The following is a 23599-nucleotide window of genomic DNA, read 5'->3' on the forward strand; positions in this document are numbered from 1 at the left end:
TTGCAAAAGTTTTTTCGATAGAATGACATTTCTTCAAGCACCACCACAGTGATGATTATGTTTTATTTTTCGCTTATTGGAATTCATGATCAAGTGTTGTCCATTCTGTTTTCCCACACATCACATAAGGTTTGTTTTTTTTTTACAATGAGACTCCTCAATTACCTTATTTAACAACTTCCTCATTTCGAGATTAGTATCCACACAAGGTTCAGGGATATGGTTGCAGGAGTTCTTCTGATTTGATTTCTTTTTCAAAAAATCGTTTTCATGTTTCATAAAAAAAAAATCGTTTTAAGGTTTTCATGTTTCATAAAAATAGTCTCCACTTCTTTAGCCTCCTTCATCCAAGAACACAAGTTATCGCAGTAAGGACCAATTTAGAGGGCCATCGTTACGTTTATTCTACCACATGCTCGTAGAGTACTTAAAACATCTAAGCATCAATCTACCAACTCATATACCCCTTCCAGGTGCAATTCTGGTGTTATCTACTTGTAGTGCCATGAATAAACTCATATATACTACTACTAGGTTACTAAAACGACAATTAAGGAAACAACATTGGTCTTTCCCCGTACAACCTTCATGAATCCACCATCCGGAAACACTCTCTTATAGTGATGACCCTTTGAAACAAATTCGACAGCTAAGGGACAACACTTCAAAAGCAACATGTCACAGAAATGCTAAGATTAACTTGGCTTTCCATATACGTGTTCACATAATACCATAGAAACGCAAGACAGCAAGAAGGATGAAAGCATAGATGAAGAATTCATGATGTGAAGCGCAAAGAAGTCCCTGTTTGCTTGATAAATCCATGAAAATTACAATAACATGATGAATTAAATTAATGAAAATTAATATATTTAGTTTCGAGAACTGAGGCCCATGTCTCATGTTTCGTTTATTCCAATTTTGTTGTTTTGTCATCTTCCCTGAGAGAACAGATTGAGCAAAAGATGTTTATGACTGATTGTCATCATCTTTTTGTCTCCTCTCAGATGGGGCCAATTGATTATCACTATTTGGCTTTGAATCATTTTCACACAAGTTCGCCATTTCGCATCAAATTCGATCGGTGTTTGGATGTGAGAGAGCTGTAAATGATTCTAATGTATTTTTGGTTGCTGTTGTAAATCTCTAGTACTGAGTGTCTTCGAAGTAAGAAATACAAGTTTTTTGAAGACGTACGTCCAATATTATCTATTCATCATCATGACCGTCTTCAATACAACAATCATCATCATGACAATCATCCAGTACATGGGTTTCACATGAGTTGCATGTTGAGCTCTGACAGGGCTTGTTTTTGGTTGCATGCCACCTGTCACGACCATACTGAAAGCTTGTTTGCCCTTATTGGTGGATTTGGCAGAAACAGTAATATTCACAAAGCTTCCAATTGGAATAGACGTGATAGTAACACTCTCAACAGTATTCACTGAATCGTAACCAGAGTTATTGGTCAACTCTCCATTACCATAAAAAGTATTCACCTTATTCGAAGTTGAATTTCGGACAGTGACCATAAGATCCAAATCATTAATCAATTTTTTCACGGAATCTTTCTCAGTTGGGCTTGATGGTAAATCATACCAAGCAATGGTTACTTTGACAGTTGTTGTCGTACTTTCTGTTTGAAATTGGAAATTCACAGAATCTAAAACATCCAAATACATTCGATTCACAATTCTCAAATTTCCAATTCGACTCACAGAAAATGGATCTTCATCAATCTTTAACACATTTTGCAAATTCACTCTTCCAAATCCAAAGAAATTATTTGGAATTGGCAATTGACTGAGAGGTTTTCCTAAATTGGCAGCACTTCCAATCATTTGTTCTCCCGAGTGAATAATCATGGCCTTCACAAGAGTTCCCGACAAGGTCGATCCACTTTGTGTTTTGTTTCCAATTTCAAGTTCTTTCAACTTTTGTTGGTTATTCTTATTGAAATAGTGTCGAATCAAACCGGCAGATCCAGCAGCAGCAGGACACGACATGGAAGTTCCGGACATGGTAATCAGTGAACATCCACTGTTGGCTTTTGAAGATGGAATTCCCTCTCCGGGAGTGACAATGTCTGGCTTAATTCTTCCATCGACCGTGGGGCCTATCATCATTCAAAGAGGTTTGTGTGAAAAGCACAAGTGTTCAGTCAACATCACATAACAATGTATCCAACAAGGATCAATAAGAAAATACACCTACTCACCTCTACTTGAAAATGAAGACATGCTCTCCTTATTGTACATACTTCCCACAGCAATGCCATTCTTTGAAGGTGCTAGACCACCAATAGTTCCTAATAAGGCAATACTTGCAGCATTTCCAGCACTACTAAATAAGGTCACTTGATCATTCTGTGTTGCCAAATAACTATCCAAAGCGTATCCATAATATCCATACGTATTACAGTATTCACAACATCTTCTGCCGTCGTTTGCCAAGCATTCACTGTCGGAAATTGGAACTTTGGCACCATTCGCTAGTGTTTGTTGACAGATACAGTCAAAGGTACATGAGTATTTGGAGGAACAACCCCATGAATTGGAGGAGATGCACGAGTTGGCACGTTGGAATGCATTTTGAAGATAGGTCGAAACACTGTTAAAGGAAATTCCTCCTCCCGATTTGTTTCCATCGACCACATAGAGTTTGGCTCCAATGGCAACACCCATTTCAGTGTTGACAGATGGATTTGAAGTGAGATTGAAAGGAATACCTGCCAAAGTACCAGCGACCTTTTTTGTATCATATATATATTCAAGAACATTCACAAATGATTCATTTAAAGTCATTGGAAAGGAGAATGAACCAATCCATTCATCCATTAAACAACCATTTCGACTAAATACTTCTGTTGCTACTATTAATATTACTTACATGAGTTCCATGTCCCTGATTATCCTCATAATCACCCAAACCATTCTGAGTGTCAATATAGACAATTTTTCGATTGTTTAAATTCACTTTGGTGTACGATTCATTAAATCCAGAAAAGAAACAATGAGTAGGATCTATACCTGTATCGGTGTAGGAAAGCACTTCACCTTCTCCTGTAATTCCATAATTCCAGAAATAGGCATGATTATTTCCACCTCCATTTTGAACCATTTTGTTGATTTCTAAATTGTCCAAACCAATTCGAATACTTCTTGTAATGTAATTAACGGAAGGATCATCAAGTAAATGATCCAACAATTGAGAACCCATTTGATTCGAAATGGAATTCCACAATCCAGATAATTCTGGAATGGACTGAAAGAAGTTTTGTAAATCCTCTCGTCTCGCCAATTGAAGAACACTTGGATGTGAGAATTGTTCTCGTTCGAGACGATCCCATACCTGCTCATCAAAATTCAACAATGAAATGTGTAAATGTCCATCTGGATTCAATTCAAACTTTAAATCAAAGAATTCCGTCAATTTGTTTTCAAGCCATGATTTGAATTCATGAATATTTGGATTCGAGTGATCCTCTTGAGAGTGTTGACTCAACAACGTCCACCACTCGTTTGGAATTTCGTTTCTGAAACGAAAAGTCTCTGCAAGATTAAGACTTTTCATTCTCGAAAAGATGGATTCCACATGAGGAGGAGACAAGGCAAGTAATTCACGAGAGAGGATTTGATGCATGCCTTGATGAAACCATTCTCTCAAATTAGCCACTCGATTCACCTTTTCTAACAAATGATTTACCTTGTTCTCGTCGTTATTGTTCTCGTCGTCAAACAAAATTTTTAACTCTCCATGCAATTTCAAAGATTCCAATGTCAATTGTGGAAAACTGACTTTATACTCTTTTGGAACTTGTTTAATCCATTCGACATGTTGTTGAATGAAGGGATGATTCGAGAGATGAGTACGAATGAATTGTGGAGAGAGACGAGTGGTGAAGAGTTGACTCTCTGTGGAGGAGAATTGAAAATGTTGTTTGTAAGATTTGACTTTCATCAATGATGCAAGAGTTTCAAGAACTGAGCTTGTCAACAAGACATGATTCTTCAGTTTCACATGAACCATGAGTCGACGTTGGTTGTCAGCAGTGGTGTCGGTACCTGAAGCGAGAAGAATGTTGTCATGGACACTGTCACTTGTCAATTGAGAAGCGAACAGTCGTTGATGATCTGTTAAGAGGATTAACAAAGTGATGACTAAAAGAAAGATGAATGCACGAAGTGCTGAATGTGAAGGAAATGCATGTGTCATTTTTTTCGACCATGACCTTCCACAGGTGACATGACTTTTTCCTTTTTTATTGTTGTTCCAAGAAAGGCAAGTCCAGTCAGCATTCTTCAAATTTATTCTGCACCACTCACATGTATGATGATGATACGGCCGTATTTAAACATGCATTTTCTTACGTCGACTGAATTGGTTGGTCAAAGATCATATATCTTTATTACTAACGCTCAATCTGTGCATGTCAGTTGCCCCATAAATATTCGGACAGATGAATGTGTGGCAATTTTGTGTTTTGGATTCTATGTTAATTGAAATTATTAAAATAATGAAGCTGGAAGCTGATATTGTGAAAAGCGTGGCCTCCGGTATTGTTGTTGAAAACATTTGGGATTGAACGTTTTCCTCAAACTTGTTCAATTAATGAATTGGGTTATAATAAAGGATGTCATTGAGCAAAAGTTTTTTTTACCACCACTAGTGGGTAATAGGGTCAGGGATGCGATTTCAGGTGTCTGAAATGCATAATGATGGTTATTGTCATTCCTCTCTCTTTAATTCTTAAGGTTGATTTATGTTTGATGGTAATTACTATTCGTTTGCATGTGCAAGATATTGGTCGTAATGGTTAAAACTTGTATGAGGGACCAAGAATATATTAATCAATCCAAATAAATGTTTGTACAAACAATATTCGAATAATGATATTATGGAATTCGATAAATTCATTATTGTAATAGGTGCAATATGAAAAATCCACGATGGTGATGAGTGGTAGTGTATTAGAGACATTGTCCACTGTTTGCTTGTGAATTCTTTAGTAAGAACAATTATTGAGGTCTTACTCTGAAGGCAGCAATTCAGGCATTCAATCTCCAACATTGAGTAATAGCAAATCCACAAAGACACATGCATCTATTGCATTAACATCGGAAGCAGCATGCCAAAGTACTTGATCATGTTCTGCAGTTGTGATAATTTCTTAGACGTCGTTTCCAGTCTTATTGTTCGTTGCTTCGACGTAAACTCAGTAAAATTCCAATCTTATTGTTCGTTGGACTTTTAACTAATGATTGTGTGTGAAGTTAAAAAATTAATTCCTTGAGCTTGGTACTGCATGAAAGGATACGATAGAAATGTCGGAAAATACTCTCTCATGGGCTGTCATATTCTCTTCTTCTCTACTTTTAAGGTATGGAATAATTTCTTGTCTCATTAAATGAAAATGATCGTAAATTGATCGATACATGAGATATTGCTTGTATGTGGCTTCTGTTGTGGATGGAATAAATATCAATTGATCTTGCGATGGTTTTTGAGGCGATTTCTTTTCTTGACGTTGCTGCTGAGAGATCAAGGGTTTGGCCCTTCGTGGTGCAACAACAAACGAGTAATATTTCCATTTGGGATGATGATAAATTTCTCCAAAATAATTTCCATGTTGTCGATACAAAATAACGTATCCATTCGAACAGCAAATGCCAAACAATTTGTAGGATCGATTTACAGAACTCGAGATGGGGTTGAGTGAGCATGGTTTTTGTGTGTCAATAAATAATTCACCATGAGTGTTGCATCCAGCTCTGTGAATTCTGAAATCTGAAGAAATAAATACTGTAAAATTGTCCCCACAACTAAGAGAGACAATGTCCTTTTGGGAGAGAACTTTGTGAAAGGTGATTTTCTCGTGAAAGCCGCCATTCATGAGTTGACCAAAGGTGTTATTTCCACAAGCGTACAAATCTCCATCTACTCTCGCATTGATTACATTTGTTGTTATTTTTGTTATAATTACATTCATTCGAATTAATTATTTTCGTAAATGTTCACATGATTTTGAAAAAATTGAATCGTCATTCCAAGAGTTAATAATAATCTGTTGATATCATATTTGAGCTATCTTTAGAAAAAAACTCACTTTCTAAATAAACAATTGTAAAGTTAGCTCCACATTTTACCATTCGAATTGGTTGTCCTTGAAACTTTACATTTGGTTTTTGGAAAGTATTGGTTGAGGTTACATTGGTATGTCCTAACTGATAAAATTTGTTCAATCCGCTGGTGTAAAGCTCGTGACTATCTGTCACAATGACGGTGTGATTAGCTCCACACGCAACCATTCTCACTCCGTTATATGATGGAAATAATGCAGAAGGAAGAAAATAAAGAGATTTAAATGATCTTCGTTCCTCTCCATTTCCAAATTGACCATATGCATTGATTCCTGAAAAGTATATTTTGTTGGATTCTGCAATAAATGGACGTGTTACAAGTGAATGAAATCGCAACATGTTCCTTGTGCCACAAGAGAGTCATACATTGAAATCATTCAAAAGCTTACGCACCTGTCACAATAATGAAAAATGTTGAAGTGGGATGAGCATCCATAAATTTGACTCGTTCCTTAATTGTTAAATTCCAATCCACAATGGGTGAGAATTGATTCACAAGAGGTGATCCTGATACTGACAATTCTCCTCCGCTCCAGTAAAACAGTTGTTTTGTTATATTTTCCTTTTTTTCATCATTATTCCATGCTGTGGAAGATCGTTGGCCACCACTGTGCTCTAATGATGATCTGCTTTTAATAACAGAATAACCATCTGAAACAATGACAGCCATTGATCGACAACAATAAATATCTTGAATATGAAAAGAGATTGGAATTCTAACAAAACCTGTTTGATTTTCATGATGCTGAGATCCTAAACCTAAAACACCATAAATATTAGATCCTGTTCCATATAAAACATTTTCATCCGTCAAAACAAAGGTAAAATTTGGTCCGCATGCAACTTTGACAATATTTTCATTTGAAAACAAGGTTGCTTCTTGAAGGGAAGTAAATTTTGATGCTCCAATTCCGAATTGATCTAATTTTAAATTTCAAATGGATTCATGGAATTATAATATGTTCATTCGAAATTATTCAAATGAATCACCTTCATGATGACTCAATCACAACCACCTACATTCCGAATTCGATCCAGCCACTAAAAAGTTTGGCTTTCTTTCTCCCGATGAAGGATGTTGTCCCATTTTTTTTGTAAACTCCTTCAACTTGAATAATATTCCTTACAATAATTCTCGATTTTACAGCACTACTTGGAATTATTATTGAAAAAGATGAAAATTGTAAAAATTTCTTGTTTCAAAAATTATTCCAAATTCCGAAAGACATGCAATTTTCACCAAAAATGATCATTGGTTTTACATGAACACCTCGTGAGGATTAGAACTTGTTATTTTTTCTTCAAGATGAAATCATCACCATCAAAATTCATTGTTAAGATTTCCTCCAAATCGATCTGTGAACACAGAAATTACCTCCTTAATTGAAGGATGACTCAATCATGGACATTGGAGTGGATGAGGAGGATGACATTGTTTGACGCGCATTTGGAGGAATCGATTTCACACAATTTAATCTTTAAAGTGAAGTTCGAGGAACCTCAACACATGTCACCAAACCCTATCATGTCCTTAACGAGCAAATCCTGAAGAAGCTCCACTACCACCACCTCCATAATGATGATGATGAGAAGTGTGATGATGATGGTGATGATGATGCCTTGAACCTTTTCCTAAACCTCCTCCTCCTCCTCCTCCTGCTCGTCCACACTCGGCCGTCCAACATGCATCCAATGCTGGAATTCTGTTTCTCAAAATTCTCAACACAATGGCAACCACAATTAAAATAATAAACAAAGGAACCAATGTACAGACCAAAGCAATCGTCAAAATGGTGGAGGACGTTCCAGGTGGAGCACAACCTGCAACTTGTTCGCCTGTTTGGTTCGATTGTTTTGGTATTTTTTTGTGCGCTAATTCAAGAACTAGCTTTTTTGAGAGGATAATCCACTGTTGACAAAAGAAGAGACTCTGGTTGACCTTGCCTTCTAGAATCACTACTCTCATTGCTTCAAGTCAAATCCCAAGGATTCTGCCAGTGAAAACAAACTTTCTTGGGTCACGTTCAACAAGTCCTGAATTCTCATCCTTTGAGTTCTGCTGAATCTTTCCATGAAGGAAAAAGTGATGTTTCGAATGAGGACTCCCTTACCACTACTACTACTACCATTCCCACTACAACTACCACCATCATTACTCCCCGATGAATCAATTGCATTGAAACACTTCTCACAAAGATAACACTGATCACAAGTCTGGTAAACATGTAGGGTACCCTTAATTCGAGTATTGCCTTCACTGCACGAAAAAACATAGCAAGTGGGCCGGATCGATAATGGTACTGTTGCTACTGAGCAATCATTTCAAGAACACATGTATGATTTTCGATCTCACGTGAGATTCAGGAGCTCCGAACCTTCTTTGACAAAGCAACGTTATTTTGCTGATCAGGCAGGCTCCAACACGAATCACACAATATGGCATGAGTACGAGAATTTGCTTTTTGTTCTTTCTCTAATTTATCATAGAATGGATCGAGTAGTCAAGTTGTTTGAGACTCCAAGTTTTGCTCTTTTGATCTTATGACTCAAAAGTAGCTTTTCAAAGAAAAGGAATATGATAATACCAATACCAATAAAAGCCATACATCCTGGTTCTTATCATCAGAATTAGGGAATTCTTCTTCTCCTTCTGGGTACGAGAATCGAAAGTATTGCTTGTTGAATAAGTATTCGGCTCATGAAATATCTGAAACAAGATTTCTAATTTTGCACTCGAATATGTTTCTTTGAAGTTTCGCAGTTCAAATAAACTTGGAGTGCAGAATCATTTATCTACCTAGAAGTGTGTCGCACTAGATCAAAACCAGAGGGACACTTGTGCTCCATTAAATTCTGTCTCAAAAATTTATTGTTGTATTTACATAAAGGCCGCTATTATTTACAACTTAGAACTAGGTGATTATTTGGTCACAAGATTGCTCGATTAGTTTTCGTAATGGAAAACCAGCATGTGGCTATTGAACATGACCATGTGAGAGAGATGAGAGGAAGACTTGTCTTGTTTGTCGCTGACATTCTTTAAACCGACTCCGAAGGGGGACGGTATTGGAGATGATAACTCTGGTAAAAAATTGTGCTGCTCAGGTGAACCTGCTTCTCCATCTGAAATGGCAAGTTTTGGTTTCAGCCTGTTCAGAATTGGCTCAGCATTTTGTAAGCATTGGCTATAGAGATCGCAATAGGTCAAGCCACGAGTCGATGACGAAATTTCTTCGAGAAGTTGAGAGGCTTGAGTGACTTTTTGGCTTGAATAATGGAAATCCTGTTCATTTCCTCCATAAGGTCTACATTGCAGAATGGAGATGTGTTGTAGGCATGTCACTTCGTCCATTTCTTCTTCGTCGTCGTGTATGAAAATGTGAATAGGAATCCCTTCATCATAGTCATACATCGTTTCAATGATTAACTTGTTCATGCATTTGGAAATAGACCCTGGTTCAAGTTTCTGAGATCGTTCATAAATGAATAAGGTTTCAGATGTCACCAATACTCGTTGTTGCTTGCTGGTGGACGTGTCACATCCAACAGTAATGTCTTGATCATAATCACAGTCGTCTTGGCGAACAATAATGTTGTCATCTTCAATAGCTTGACGAATCACTTTGCCAATAAATCGAATTGGCATTCTACTATTGGCTGAGCGGTGTGAATTAAGGCCCAGAAAATTGTCATATGCCTTTAGGACATACTTTACATGTTCTGGATCCTCATTTCCAAACCAGAAGGGAATATCGATTGAAGGACTCACTTCTAATTCGTGTTCTTCATGGCTACTGACGGTATCTTCATCGAAAAACATGTGTTCCTCTTGGTCGTCATCCTCCTCTTCGTCCTCTTCGTCTTCATCGTGAAGAGAAGAGGCACGGAAATAATTTTTGTGAAGGTCACAATCGCTATCGTCTTCAAAGTCTTCCTCCTCTTCATCGTCTTCATAGTCGCAGTCACTGCTCTGGTCGTCTGACATTTCAAATGAGTCTGTTCTCATTAAGACATGCTCCTTTCCTTTGTCTGCTTCTGTGACAGAATACGAAGAAGAGGAGCAATAAATATTCATGGAGGAGCTCTCTTGGTTTTGGCCACACCACATAAAGGGTTGTTGATTCATATTATTATTCATCATGATTTCGTTAAAATTGATACTATTTAAATTACTACTACTTTCTTTTCTTGATGGCGCGGAAATGGAAGGCAAAGTCTTTGTATCCTGGTGAGTGATGTTCTTGCAAAGAATGGCAAACTTGTCGTTCATTGTCGTAATGGTTGTTCCAGCAAACATTGTTGATTGAGTGAAAATGAATGTTGATATTGTTGTGGATGAAAGGGAACATGGAAAATGTTGTGGTTGTTTGGAGGTGAGTGTGAGATGTAGTTGGTTTGTAGAGGATTGGTTAACTATTTTTCTTCAAACAAACTGCAAATTAATTTTCTCTCAATTTCTAGAATAGGTGATTCGGTAATGATTTAAAATTCTTGTTTTCGATTCAAAAACTTTAAACGCAATTATACTTGTATGGGGAGTTAAAATTTGGTCTCTGCTGCTATTATGAGGCTTCAGATGAAACTACAATCGATATAGAAGGATTCTAAATTTGGAATTGTGAGGTTACAACAATAAATTCAAATTTTCAAAAACTCACTCCTCAGAGATTGATTCGGAATGGGTGATGCTATTATTACTAGAGTAGTAGTGAAGAGGATGATGGTGGTGTTTGAGTCGGTTGTTGTTGTTACTAATAATACTACCGGTCAATAGAGCGGGCGGGAGAAGGTGATGATGATTCGTCGTTTCTTTTAATTTTGTCCTCGAAAAGCAAAAGAAAAAACGTCCGTAAATTTTGAAATTGCGTGAAATTATTTTTGGTTTCGAGTTCCCGACTGCAGATTGGGAACTTGCTGAAACGTGTGTGGTTTTGTTTTTTTGGGATTAAGGAATTGTATCAAAGGAAGTTGTTGTATGGAGCAAATGATGAAGTTGAACGAGCGAAAAGAGTGCCAGGCCACAATAGAGGTCAATAGTACATTTTGGGAATCGAATCTTCTTGTTTAAAAAAAGTGTCAAATTTCATAACTATTTCAATAATACACATGTGTATACAAGAGACCTCATTTGGTGAATTGCATTGAATGAACAAAAAAACAACAAGGGTGGCCTTAATGAATCACTTTGGAAGAGCTTTCGCCAATTCATAAAAGATTCATAACAAGCAACATCACACACTTCCTCTACTACAAACATTCACACTTCTTATTTTCAACTTCCTCATAAATCTCAGGGAATGGTTTGAAATATTGTGCATTCACTTGTTCTTGGGTGAGAACAAATGGAAAACCTTCTCCCTCAATCAATTCAGCACTCACTCGTTCAGCAGTACTGTCATTGGTTACATTGTTCTCATTATTGTTGGGTTGCAACACTAACTTGTATAAACCAAATTTTCCATTTCGATACTCATTGGAAAATCCATCATCCAAATATAACACATTTTGGCTGAGATCTTCATCATGACCACTCTGATTAGTAGTAGAATTGGCAACTAGTCTTCCAAACACGTGATATTCAATAGGGCTTGTCAGCGTATCATAAACACATTGTTTGCTTTCAGCTCTCATTGGAATGATGCTTCCGGCCTTAACAAGAACAATACTCTTATCCCAAGCGATTTCAGTAAATTCGACCACTTGTCCTCCTTCAAAGTGGCGAGATGGATTGAAAAAGTCATAAAATCCACCTGGATGAGATGGTAAATAGACTTTTCGAGAGGTTGCTCCTTTTTCTAAAATTGGAGCGACCAATAAGGATGGACCAACAAAGAGTTGTGTATTCTCAAATTCTGAATGATAACAATTTGAATCGTGTGGAAATTCCAACCAAAGTGGTCGAATGAGAGGGGCAAATTCCTTGTTGGGATTGGTTGCATATTGAATGTATGTATACAAATATGGTGTCAATCTGTGGTGAATGTGTATGATATCATGCATGAAAAAAATGTAAGGAATTCACATGTAGAGATCCAATTATCGATATATAGAGATGAATTTAAAGGTATTTGAAATATTTTTCAATTATCATTATTATTAAAGAATTCACTCATTCTCGGTGACAACTATTCCACAGTTCACACTTACCTATAACGTAATTTGATGAAAATTCGACACGCCTTTTCACACTCCTCTCCAAATGTCCAAGCATTTTGTTCGAGAGTATCCTTCGTCGAGTGAGATCTAAAGAACGGATAACACAAAGCTCCCAATGCAATCCATCGAGCATAGAGTTCTGGGTTGCAATCTCCAACAAATCCACCCACGTCAGCTCCAACCATCACTTGACCTGCCAATGACATGTTCAACAACATGGCAATGCTCATTTTCATATCGTCGAATGTCGAGTTGTTGTCACCACTCCAGGACCATGCATATTTCTGAACTCCAGAGTAACCACTGCGTGTGAGGAGGAAGGGTCTTTCATTGGGTTTCAATTGAACGAGACCTTCGTGTGAAGCGCGTGCCATGAGTTGACCGTAGGCATTATGAACGAAACGATGCAAAATATTAAGGCTAGTGCCGTTACGAAGAGAAAGATTATGATCCACTGCTAATGTGAATGTTTTGAATGTTCCATCATTAAAAACAGCTGGTTCATTCCTGTGTGATTGTGAAAAAGATGACGATCGTATCATATCATATAGAATGATGAGAAGAGAATGAAGGCATGAAGAATTGAAAATATCAGTTCGTTGCAAGTTTCACAAATTTTCACCAATATGAATTGTGAAAAAGATGATCGTGTCATATATCATGGTGAGAATAGTTATTAAAAACTTACATGTCGTTCCAAAATGCATGAATTCCTCGATCCATCAAATCTCGATAATATTTTCCCCACCACTTTCTCACTCTCTCATTGAAATAATCCGGGAATGTACATCTAAATGGCCACACTTGTTCCACGTAAGTTTCTCTCTTCAATTGACACCAAACATTTTCAAGTGTTCCTTCTGCATAAACTTTGTACTTTTCTGGTTCGACTTCACGCTTTGAAATACCAGGATCAATAATGGCTACAAATCTCTGTCTATTATCTAATAACAAATGATTAGCAAGAGAGACAGGTTTTGGAAAATGTTCTTTTGAAATTGTGAAACATTCAAAATTATTCATATAATCAATATCCAAGTAGAAGACATCACATGGAATATCGTGTTGAATAAATCCATCTGAAATTTCTCTCACCTTCGATTCTGGATAATAACTCCAACGGCACTGTTGGAAACCAAGAGCATACATGGGAGGAAGCCAAGTTCTTCCTGTGAAATTTTTGTGTGAAAATTGTTGAACGAGTGAGAGAGATGTTTCTCCCACAAATAAATAAATGGGCATGGTTCCATATCTTTCAATGGAATTTTTCACAATTTTCTGTTTCACTTCAGGTTTGAAATTAGTCAAATCCCATTCTTGTCTACTGACAGTATCTACAAAAATAGCAGAATTCAATGATGAACGAGTAGTAGAAGAAGAAGAATTGCCCGTTGTTGACCCACAGAACATGAGAAATGGAGTCGATTGATACAATGGATCCGAATGAAATGAATATCCAAAATGATCATAATTCCACATGAGCCATTTTCTTCCTTCTTTTGACAAGAGTCCACTCTTCTCTCCAAATCCATACGCCTTTTCTTTGTTTAATGGTGAGAAGGACATCAATGTTTCATACAGACTCTGATTTTCAAAGATATAGTCAACAGAATATTTGGAACTAGAGTCCTTGTTTTGAATGGGAATGGAATGAGTCACTAATTGGTGTGAAAATGTGAGAGATTTCAGTAGGATGGAGAATTCATGACTGCCACAACAACTTTGACTGCTCTTATTTTCAATCAAATCAAGAGAAAACAACACCGTTGTTCCTCCAGAACCCTCCCTCATGGTGGATTCACCATGATGATGATAAATTCGAATAAAAGTTTTACCACCACCACCACCACTCGTACTACTCGCTCTCACTTTTACATCCCAATACGATATCGTCGTTGTTGGGAAAGGAGTATATTGTGAATCAACATTCCCTTTCTGCTCCTCCTCCTCCTCCTCATCAACACCACACGAGGATGGAATCAATTCAAGAGGCAAAGCAGACGTAGAGATCAATTCTTGTTCCTTCTCAATGGCAAAGGAGTCCAAAGTGAGATGAGAGTCATCGGGATCATTCACTTCCAATCTCCACATGGAATCAGAGAGAGCCAATAAGGAGACTTTGACCGGTGGTGGTGGTTGTTCATGAGCGGCCATTCCAAGAGAATCCTGACTCAAAGAAGATGAGATGGTTACACGACAAGCATTGTGTGAAAGAGTCACAGAGAGAGGAGTGGAAGCCATTTTTTGAGTTTCGGTTGTTTGACCTTTGGATTACAAAAAAAGTACGAGTGACAAACTTCATCATGTCAGTCTGAGTTGAGATCAAATACAAATTCGCCATGTCTATTCTTTATGATGGCTTTTTGTCCTTTCGTTTTGTTCCAAATGAAATTTTACTTTCATGAAAGAATTAAAAAATATGCTGAAACATGAAAAGGAGGATGAATCATGATGAATGCACCACTACTACTACCACCGCTGCTTCTCATCACCACACGAGGAGAGAATCAAGAATGAAAAGAGTGATGGCACATTTATTTCCTTCTTTAAGAAATTCAAGCAACAACCCATCATGCGATCGTTATGTGGTGGATCACAATCATTCGATTTCCCGAAAATCTTTGGCACAGATATCATCATCAAATAATCATCATCATTTCAATCATTGTGATAAAACATCAAGAGAATCATCAAAAAGCACATGGTCCACTCTCTCTTCCGTTTTGAAATATTTATTAAATTCTCATCTATTATTCCGAGCTTGCGAAATTGATAGTGAGAAACATTTCAAGATTCAAGATGCCAATGACAAGAATACAAACACTCCCGAGGACACTATTTCTAAAATCCATCATCATGATTCCATTATTGGAAATACAAACAAACTATTTGTTCATCATTTTGCAGATGATGAGAAAAAAGGCTTAGTAACAGCAGCTGGAAGAACAAGCAGCAATTCACCAAAGCACGCGAATAATACTGCCACTACAACCACGGCAACTCCAGTTGCGACAACCAGTCGTTCCGATCCAACCTCTCATCCCGGAATTATCAACAAGTTTATTAGAAGTTTTCAAGGAAATCCACCACTCTCAACCGACTCCATTCAAGCATTTAACAACATTCTCTTTTTAGTCAACTCTATTCCTCCCTCTGTGAACAGCGTTAGTATTTTCGACATTATGTTAAGAAGCTCGAAATTGGATTCAGATTTACTTCCCTTTTTAGCTCAAGTGAAAATTCCAAAAAGTGCACTCGGTGGAACAGACTACAAAACATTTATTAGCACATTATCTCGAGTGCAAATGTATTTACCAAGTTGGTATTACAATTCATTAGTTCTGGCAAAGGCTTTGGGAGATTTTGACTCGATTCTCTTGTACTGTGCTCAAAGATTTGCGAGAGAAATCAAAGTTCAAAAGGCCATCACCGGTGCTCTCATTTATCCGGCAATTATGACCACCATAGGTCTGTTAGGAATTACCTTATTATTAACTCGAATTTTACCTCAGAATATTGCAATTTTTGAGAGTATGGGTCTCACAGTGCCTGCATTCTTACAATGGACCAACTACCTGGTGCGAAGTGTTCAATATCATTGGTTGGCACTTCTCTATATCATTCCCTCTACCATGTCATCCGAATACCTTCCTTTCAAATCTTTTCTCAAGTGGCAATACATCAAAATGCACACTCCTTTGGGTAATTTGAAATTTTTGCAAGATAAGGCCACTCTCTTACATACATTGTCTCTTCTTGATAAGGAGCAAATTACTTCCAAATTACTTATTGTTTGTTCCAACATTAGCTCAAATCCAATTCTGCAACACATGGTCGAGAGTATGGCAAGCTTGGCCAAGTATGGAGCAGGTGCTGATGATGTCTTGGCCTACATGTTAAAACAGAAACACATTTTCTCACCTTACGAGATTGCGTATTTGCAAGCTTGCTTTATGAGTGGCAAGCATAGCATTATACAAGATGGGTTGAAATATGCCTCTCAAATGATACTCAAACAATATACCCAGCAGCTGCAGACATTATTGAAAATTTTAAACCCAGCCACTGTGGCCATCATTGGAGTATTGGTGATTGTGATTGCTGTGCTTGGTATTTATCCAATGATTGCCTTAACAGGAGCGGTAACAGCAAACAAGTAGTCACTACAACATAACAACCCACAAGAATATCGTTGTAGTACGGTTGCATGTTTTGAATGCATTGATTTGAAAATATTTATATTTTACATGTTCATCATCATTTCTCATTGTAGTGACATTATTAATGTGGTTATTGAGAAAAAAAGATTAATATTCCGTCCAGCCCCATTACGATACAGGGGTGAGTGTATTTGGATGAAGATTGTTTTGAATAACGTCACAATCATGTTGAAATTTATTGAATTTTAAATTGACTCGATTTAAGGTGTTTCGAAATATTGTGAACAAAACAAGTATGCAAAACAGTGCATTGGCCACTGTGTGTGTGACGAAAAGTTGATCATTTAAGGCAAAACACTAAAGATCAAAGTCCAATAATGCACCATGACACGCCACATTTTATTTTGAAAATATTTTTCCAACCAAGTACTGCAGCTTATCGGATGTTGTGGGATTTAAGTGTCGAAGCATTTCAGCACATTCGTCTTTTCGGGCAGGCACACTTTGAAATAAATCCTTTCCAATTTCATAAGCTGTCTTTTTTTTCGAAAGGCTTCAAACGAGAATTGCTCGGTAATTTGTGACGAACTTTGAGTCCCTTATTGAGAGTTTTAACTTTGAGAAGCATCTGAATGGTCTCCATGGATCTGTTCAGGCACGCCCAATGCAAAGCAGTTCCGCCTTCACAGTAGTCATTGCATTTCAGCAAACCTTCAGCGATTAAATATTTGAGCACTTTGGGTTTTGAAGTTTTGATTGCCTCCTGTATGAATAAAGACTGAGAAAGAAAAGGAGGTTTGGCATCTGACACAGTTTGGGTCCAGGCCTCCACGCAAAAAACACTATCTATAAAAGTAAAATATCTCACAAGCATGTTCTTGAAAAAGGACTCCAATTGCTCAACACTTCCAAAGCGTCTGAAATCTAAATGTCCTTCATCAAGGTTGTTGTGAAGAAGTGACCCGTTCAAATGTTCTGCTAAAATTTCTTTTTCCTTCTCAACAAACTGAAGCAAAGAATGAATGATATAACCCATGACTCGTTTGTCCTCCAAGGATGCAATAAATTCGAGCTGATCAATGTCTTGCACGATATCTTGAAGAACGCGATATGGTTGTTTTCGACACAACTCGTTAATAATATAGTACTGCTTATGTTTCGCTGCATAGCCAAACATGCTCAGACCCATCACATCATTCACACTTAGAGAATCGCAAAATGCTTCATCTCTGACCAAAACAAAGGAATCTGGACATTCCATCAAGTAATTGAGACGATCCACAAAGTTCACAGGTAAACTGCATTGAGAAATTCCTGTGGACTCTACATCTTCTTGGTATGTGTTATTAATAATGTCGATCATATCCTTGATATTTCTTCGTTGCTTTCGTGTGAGAAGGATTTGATGTATTTTAGGAGGCACATAATGATATTCAGAGAAGGTTGAAAATGGTGGCCGTCTTGTCGTGTGAATACTAGATGAAGCTGTATCAGGCCTTGAAGATGACTTTTGAGAACTTTCTATGAATGATTTGCAAAAAACTCCACCTGGAATATGAATGATGTCTTCGTTGTCAACGCTCTCTTCATCATCTTCTCCTTCAGATTGGTCATGAAATTGGTGGTCGTGGTTAATCTCATCCTCACCATTCAATTGATCCAAATGTTTAAATTCATTTGGCTTAACAACTTTAAAATCCACAATTTGGTAAGTGTAATGCTTTTTCACGGGCTGAACTTTGGCGTGACCAGGAAGGCATGATTTACGGCGAGGTTTAGAGATGCTATCACACGAATCAGTGATATTGCGTGGGGTTGGCATTGAGTCACTTTGCTGATCTCTATTTGAATCAGTACATTTAGGAATGACATTCTCCTCTGAACAGTCATCCTCAATAGAGTTTGGCCGAATATTAGTTTTTGAATTGGGCGGAAGAATCATGTGTACATAAATTGTATCAAAATATTTAAATGAATGTGACAGATTGCTTCCAACAACAACGCTGGTACAGTGAGATTTTCGTCTGTGAGGCACCTGCTGATTCATACTCTTGTCCACAATAGGTGAAATATCATCGTTTTGGATATTCTCGTGACTGATTTCAAATCCCTTCACAAAAGAGTCAATCTTAATAGTCACTGAAACATATTGAGCGTAGTTATTGGTAATGTTAGGTATATAATTTTCAATTTGAGAAATGTGGAGATGTTTTCGAGTCGCAGAATCGCCTCCAACAATTTTTTCAAGTGATCTTTTCAATGGTTCGCTATTGCAACGATGTTTCATAAGAGCCACGGTGGGACTTCGCTTGTAAAATTGAGGAGTCGGAAATGAAGTGTGATGTTCATAATGAGGATGATGAGGAATATGGTTAGACTTTTCATTGTTACTCTTGTTTGAGTTGTGTTTTGTTGATGAGTGGTCTCCACAACTACACTCAGCACAACATGGTTCTGTGGAAGCAGGAGGAACCTTTTGGTCATGATGAGAGTTGTGTGAATTGTGGAAATTGTGAGGAGGCTTTTGATTGTTCTGATGAGGATTATGACGATGGTGAATGGGAGGTAAGGTTATTGATTCAAGATTGGAGCGGATATGCTCCTCATGATGATGCAGTACTGGATCCAATGAGGAAGGATGTTCCACAATGGCATCATGAGAGGAATCATGATGGAAATGCTCCACAGACGGCAGATGTTGATGCTGAGTGCTTGTGGTGGATGTTCTGATATGTCCTCCTGCAACACCACCCACAACCTCAATAATCTTTCCACAACAATGCTTAAATAAAGTATGACACGACGTCGAGGTGGAATTGGGAGAAACACTTCTCTCATGATGATAGCGCTGATGATGGGAGGAATCAAGAGTGATGGCCTTTGTGCTACTTGCTTCTGGGTGATGGATGTCTGATGCGTATTGAGAGGATCTGGTGGTGGTTGTGGTGGTAGTGGCAGTGATGGTGGTTTGAAGGGGAATGGGTTCAAGAGTGATACTTTCAAATCCTCTCATGGAAGAAGAGGCATCCGAAGTGTCGTTGAATACGTAGGAAAGGGAGGACGAAGATGCTGAATCTCGGATAGAAAAAGACTTTTTTCTCTTTCGACCCGAAGAAGCACTCTCGTGATTAAAAGTCAAACCTTCTTCAAGATTTGAAGGTGGATGTTGTTGTGAGGAGTTTGTTGTTGCTGTTGTTGAACCATGAGGTTGATGATGATGATGGGAAGAAGATTCATGTTCTGCACTCGAGTGCAGGTGTTCTTCATTCATACGATGATGATGAAACATGAGGAGATCGGGTTTGCGTGGTTGTTCGAGTCCTTTTCAAAGATAGAGAGGGATATCGTTGTTTCTGAAAACACACAGTATCTGTGTGGTGGTTATGTTGGGATGAGATGGTGATATTTCTTTTTATAAGTCGCATTGTTGAATGACCTTACTCCACGTTTCAGGCCTCTTTCGAGAGGTGCCAAACGAAACTTTATTTTTTACCATTTTTGGCGATCTCTCGTGAATTTTTCTTTTTTGTTCCTCAAACAAAGTCCATTTTATTCCTTCTAAGGTGCTTCCAGCAAAAGCGAATGGAGATAAAGCGCTTGGCAATAGGACCCCTTAATAAGATCATGACGGGTAGTGAGAATGGAGTAACATTCAACCTTATGAGGCTTCATGTCCTTAACTCTTCGCAAAACAGTTCGTTTCAGCATAACCTCTTTAGTGGGTTCAAAAACTTACAACGTGTATGCATACCCTTAGAGTCTAATCCCATTCATCCTCCTCCTCCTCATGGTTCAATTAATTGCTAATGATTGAAACTTTTTTTCAAGAACAATTTAAATTGAGGATGCAAGATCAAGAGGTACTTCCTCCTGACATGCTCTCTCTCTCTTCAGCCACCCATATTTGAAAGTCCATCATCCTTCACCTGTCAAACCTTCAACTGAAAAAAATGAGAAGCTTCTCCTTCAAATCCAACAACACACGAAAGATTTCAGTACAGCTGAATCCCACTCGCACCGAAGAATACACACTCTCTCTGGATCAACCCATTGATGATCTCCTAAAAGAAATTGCCACACGACACAATCTCGGATCATCCGTATCATCCTCATCCTCTCTCATCAAAGCACCCACCACACAAAATTGCGAACTTCACGTCACTAACTTTAAATCTCGTAAAGTTGTGTGGGGTACTTTGGTGAAGAATTTACTCAAAGAACAATATCAAGTCACTCTCGAACCTCCTTTCTATTTGAATAATTCATCGGAGACGCCATCCTCCTCACAAACGTCCTTGACTTCTCCAGGTCGTTCCGGAAGTGTGGCTGCTGTCAACAAAACATCACCTGGTAATTCCTATTCTTCCTCAAACTCGAGTAATAATGCTGGTGCTGTTCCCATCAATGCCAACTTGTCAAATATTCTTCTTGCCGCGAATGAGCAACAACAACAACAATCCACAAGTACTTCATCATCCACTGCTAAAAATGTTTCGGATTCAGTCGATCAATTGGTCGATGAAATTACACTCTCTCCAAAGAAGAAAGAAGGAACATCATCTTCCACCGTTTCAACAACAACAACAACAACAACAGAAAACAATTCATCACTAGTAGTACCTTCACCCATACAAACATCCACCACCGAAAAACCCAAAGTTGGACTTCACTTGTTGTTGAATAAATTGGCCAATAAGGAGACAACGAACACGGCACCAAGTACTCTCGATCCTGCCACTGCCAGAGGAATGAGTATCATGAGAATTTCAACAAGTTCTCCAATTTTATTTGGTGGTTTGTTGGAGAATCACTTCCCGAATGGAACTTCAATTTCTGTGAGTAGTATTCCACCTATTCTTGAGAAAATGCTCTCCTATTTGAAACAAGACAGAATTCAGAGAACTCCGGGAATTTTCAGATTGACTGGATCGGCTGTCGAAAAGGAAAGATTTATTCAAATGTTAAATGAGGCTCAATCAAAAGGCGGAGATTTGACACCTGTCGTTTTTCCAAACTCGATTGATCCAAATGTGGTGTGTAATTTATTGGTGGAATATTTTAACAAGTTGGATCGGGCATTGTTTGAACCTTTTCATCGATTTGTGGAAATTAATGAAATGACCAACGATGCCGAACGTGTGGCTGCATTGAAAAAGGTCATCGATGAAATGCATCCAATTTATAGAAATGTTATTAGAGATTTTTTCTATTTCCTTGTTCAAATTCTTCTTTACAAGGAAGAGAATCGTTTAAGTGTCAAATCATTATCTGTAGTTTTAGGTCCTGCTCTTCTTCGTGGTAAATTAAAGGATGATGACGAAGCTGCCAAGGCCGTTGATATTAATAATAGCAAGAAGAATGCACCAGTGAATGCAACCATCCTCATTTCCACACGTCAATTATCACAAAAGATGGTTGAATTTTATATTCACACTGTTGGACAAGTCATTGAAAGTTATAACTCTATATTTGACGAAGAGGAATTGACTGACTTGCACAAATTGCATCACAAGAAACCTAAAAAATCAGACTCTTCATCCAGTTCCAACACAAACAAGACATTGGATGCATTCATTCAAAAATTGCAAGAACACAAACAACGTGCAGGAAACTCGATGAGTGCTGTGAAACGTCACGGAGAGTCCACAACCTCAACAACTGATATACTCTCCAGCACACCGAGAGAACCAAAAAAACCAACCACAAAGAACGATGAAGAATGGGAAAATATTCAAAAATCTTGGATGCAATTTGTTGAGAGTTGGAAAAAGAAGTACAGTGACGAACAAAAAGCTCACGAAGAGACTGCAGAAAATATAAAAATTACAAAACAAGAGATTGAATTTGAGAGAAAGCAAATGAAGGAAGAACTGAACAAGATGAGAGATCAACTCGATGAAAAGAAACGTTTCATTCAACAAAAAAGATCCGAATGGGAACTTCAAAAAGAACAAATTCAACTCAATTGGGAAAATGAAAAGGTAGATCTCGAGAAGGAAAAAACACTTCGATCCAAAGAAATACAAGAAATCAGAGAGCAATTCAAGCAAACACTTGAATATTATAATATCAAAGATTTCCAAATTGATTCCATTATGGGTGATGAAGATGACGATGCAGTCACAAGAGCAGTCATCAATGCCCAAGCCGAAAACACCAGCGGTGACTCTTCCGCCACAGGTGAGACACTCACGACTAGTCCAGCAACCACCAATAGAAGTGCTTCTCGTTCAGTGATTGGACAGAAAATTTCTGTCGATTCTCGTTTCAAAAAGAAACTCTCTGACGCTTCCTCTTCTGATCAGAAAAAGAATCACAAACAACATGGTGACGACGAAGATTCTGAAGACTCTGAAGATAGTGAGGACGATACTGCCACAACCAACACCACAACAACAACAACTGCTGGTAAAAGATCAAGCAATGCTCTCTTCACCGATTTAGAAGACAAGACTCCACAATCCTCTTTCGGTGCTTCTCCCTCTAAAAACATCTTTCTTCCAAAAGATAAAACAAATGCAAGTTCTGAAGAGGACGACGATGATCCAGCTCACACCAAACGTTGTGCAGCTTGTAAAAAGAAAATTACTGGAGAATATATGGAAACATCAGATGGCTACTATCACAAACCATGTTTTACTTGCTGCAATTGCTCTAAAGAAATTGTAGGACCTTTTGCGACAGTGGCAGGAAAATTCTGGTGTGCCACTTGTATTCAAAATAAGAACAAACATGTCAAGTATCAAACAAAGGATGAAAATGCAGAAAAGAAATCCAAACCTGCTGCTGCCAGTAGTGGAGATTTGGAATGTTCTGCTTGTAAGGAAAAAATTGTCAATAAGGCAGATATGGTGAAGGCACTTGGAAAGTGTTTCCATAAACAATGCTTCTTGTGTCAGAGATGTGGCAATGAATTTGAGAATATGAAATTCTATGATTTGATGGGTGATCCAGTGTGTGCAAATTGTAAGCGAAAATCCATCAAATCAAAAGTTGTGAAATAAAGATATGTAGAGACTCTCTATGAATCTGTCTGAGACAATCCAACTTTCGCGTCCAAACACCACTTGGGAATAAAACGAACAAACCATGAATTCAATTCTCAATAATTCATAGTAAGAAGATGATCACATAAAAGCA

General features: G+C 37.9%; 8 protein-coding genes across 8 annotated transcripts; 2 read left to right on the forward strand and 6 right to left on the reverse strand.

The window, feature by feature from the left end:
• Positions 1 to 1205: 1205 nt before the first annotated feature.
• FDP41_012105 (uncharacterized protein) lies at positions 1206 to 4218 on the reverse strand (the record flags this gene model as incomplete). The annotated part of the gene is made up of 3 exons (XM_044702588.1): positions 1206 to 2119; positions 2222 to 2750; positions 2893 to 4218. 3 exons carry the CDS (start codon positions 4216 to 4218, stop codon positions 1206 to 1208), a joined length of 2769 nt encoding a protein of 922 aa, XP_044566161.1.
• Positions 4219 to 5284: 1066 nt separating this feature from the next.
• On the reverse strand, positions 5285 to 7230 carry FDP41_012106 (uncharacterized protein; the record flags this gene model as incomplete). Its single annotated transcript, XM_044702589.1, has 4 exons — positions 5285 to 5940; positions 6110 to 6439; positions 6537 to 7064; positions 7164 to 7230. The coding sequence occupies 4 exons, from the start codon at positions 7228 to 7230 to the stop codon at positions 5285 to 5287; spliced, it is 1581 nt and encodes a 526-aa protein (XP_044566162.1).
• Positions 7231 to 7674: 444 nt separating this feature from the next.
• On the reverse strand, positions 7675 to 8109 carry FDP41_012107 (uncharacterized protein; the record flags this gene model as incomplete). Its single annotated transcript, XM_044702590.1, has 1 exon — positions 7675 to 8109. The coding sequence occupies one exon, from the start codon at positions 8107 to 8109 to the stop codon at positions 7675 to 7677; it is 435 nt and encodes a 144-aa protein (XP_044566163.1).
• A 978-nt stretch (positions 8110 to 9087) lies between these two features.
• FDP41_012108 (uncharacterized protein) lies at positions 9088 to 10440 on the reverse strand (the record flags this gene model as incomplete). The annotated part of the gene is made up of 1 exon (XM_044702591.1): positions 9088 to 10440. The coding sequence occupies one exon, from the start codon at positions 10438 to 10440 to the stop codon at positions 9088 to 9090; it is 1353 nt and encodes a 450-aa protein (XP_044566164.1).
• Positions 10441 to 11390: 950 nt separating this feature from the next.
• On the reverse strand, positions 11391 to 14540 carry FDP41_012109 (uncharacterized protein; the record flags this gene model as incomplete). The annotated part of the gene is made up of 3 exons (XM_044702592.1): positions 11391 to 12114; positions 12291 to 12806; positions 12988 to 14540. The coding sequence occupies 3 exons, from the start codon at positions 14538 to 14540 to the stop codon at positions 11391 to 11393; spliced, it is 2793 nt and encodes a 930-aa protein (XP_044566165.1).
• A 200-nt stretch (positions 14541 to 14740) lies between these two features.
• Positions 14741 to 16459, forward strand: FDP41_012110 (uncharacterized protein; the record flags this gene model as incomplete). The annotated part of the gene is made up of 1 exon (XM_044702594.1): positions 14741 to 16459. One exon carries the CDS (start codon positions 14741 to 14743, stop codon positions 16457 to 16459), a length of 1719 nt encoding a protein of 572 aa, XP_044566166.1.
• A 526-nt stretch (positions 16460 to 16985) lies between these two features.
• Positions 16986 to 19730, reverse strand: FDP41_012111 (uncharacterized protein; the record flags this gene model as incomplete). The annotated part of the gene is made up of 1 exon (XM_044702595.1): positions 16986 to 19730. One exon carries the CDS (start codon positions 19728 to 19730, stop codon positions 16986 to 16988), a length of 2745 nt encoding a protein of 914 aa, XP_044566167.1.
• Positions 19731 to 20409: 679 nt separating this feature from the next.
• FDP41_012112 (uncharacterized protein) lies at positions 20410 to 23463 on the forward strand (the record flags this gene model as incomplete). The annotated part of the gene is made up of 1 exon (XM_044702596.1): positions 20410 to 23463. The coding sequence occupies one exon, from the start codon at positions 20410 to 20412 to the stop codon at positions 23461 to 23463; it is 3054 nt and encodes a 1017-aa protein (XP_044566168.1).
• Positions 23464 to 23599: the final 136 nt, after the last annotated feature.

This window comes from Naegleria fowleri (assembly GCF_008403515.1).
Source record: "Naegleria fowleri strain ATCC 30894 chromosome Unknown tig13, whole genome shotgun sequence".
NCBI classification, from domain to species: domain Eukaryota; phylum Heterolobosea; class Eutetramitea; order Acrasida; family Naegleriidae; genus Naegleria; species Naegleria fowleri.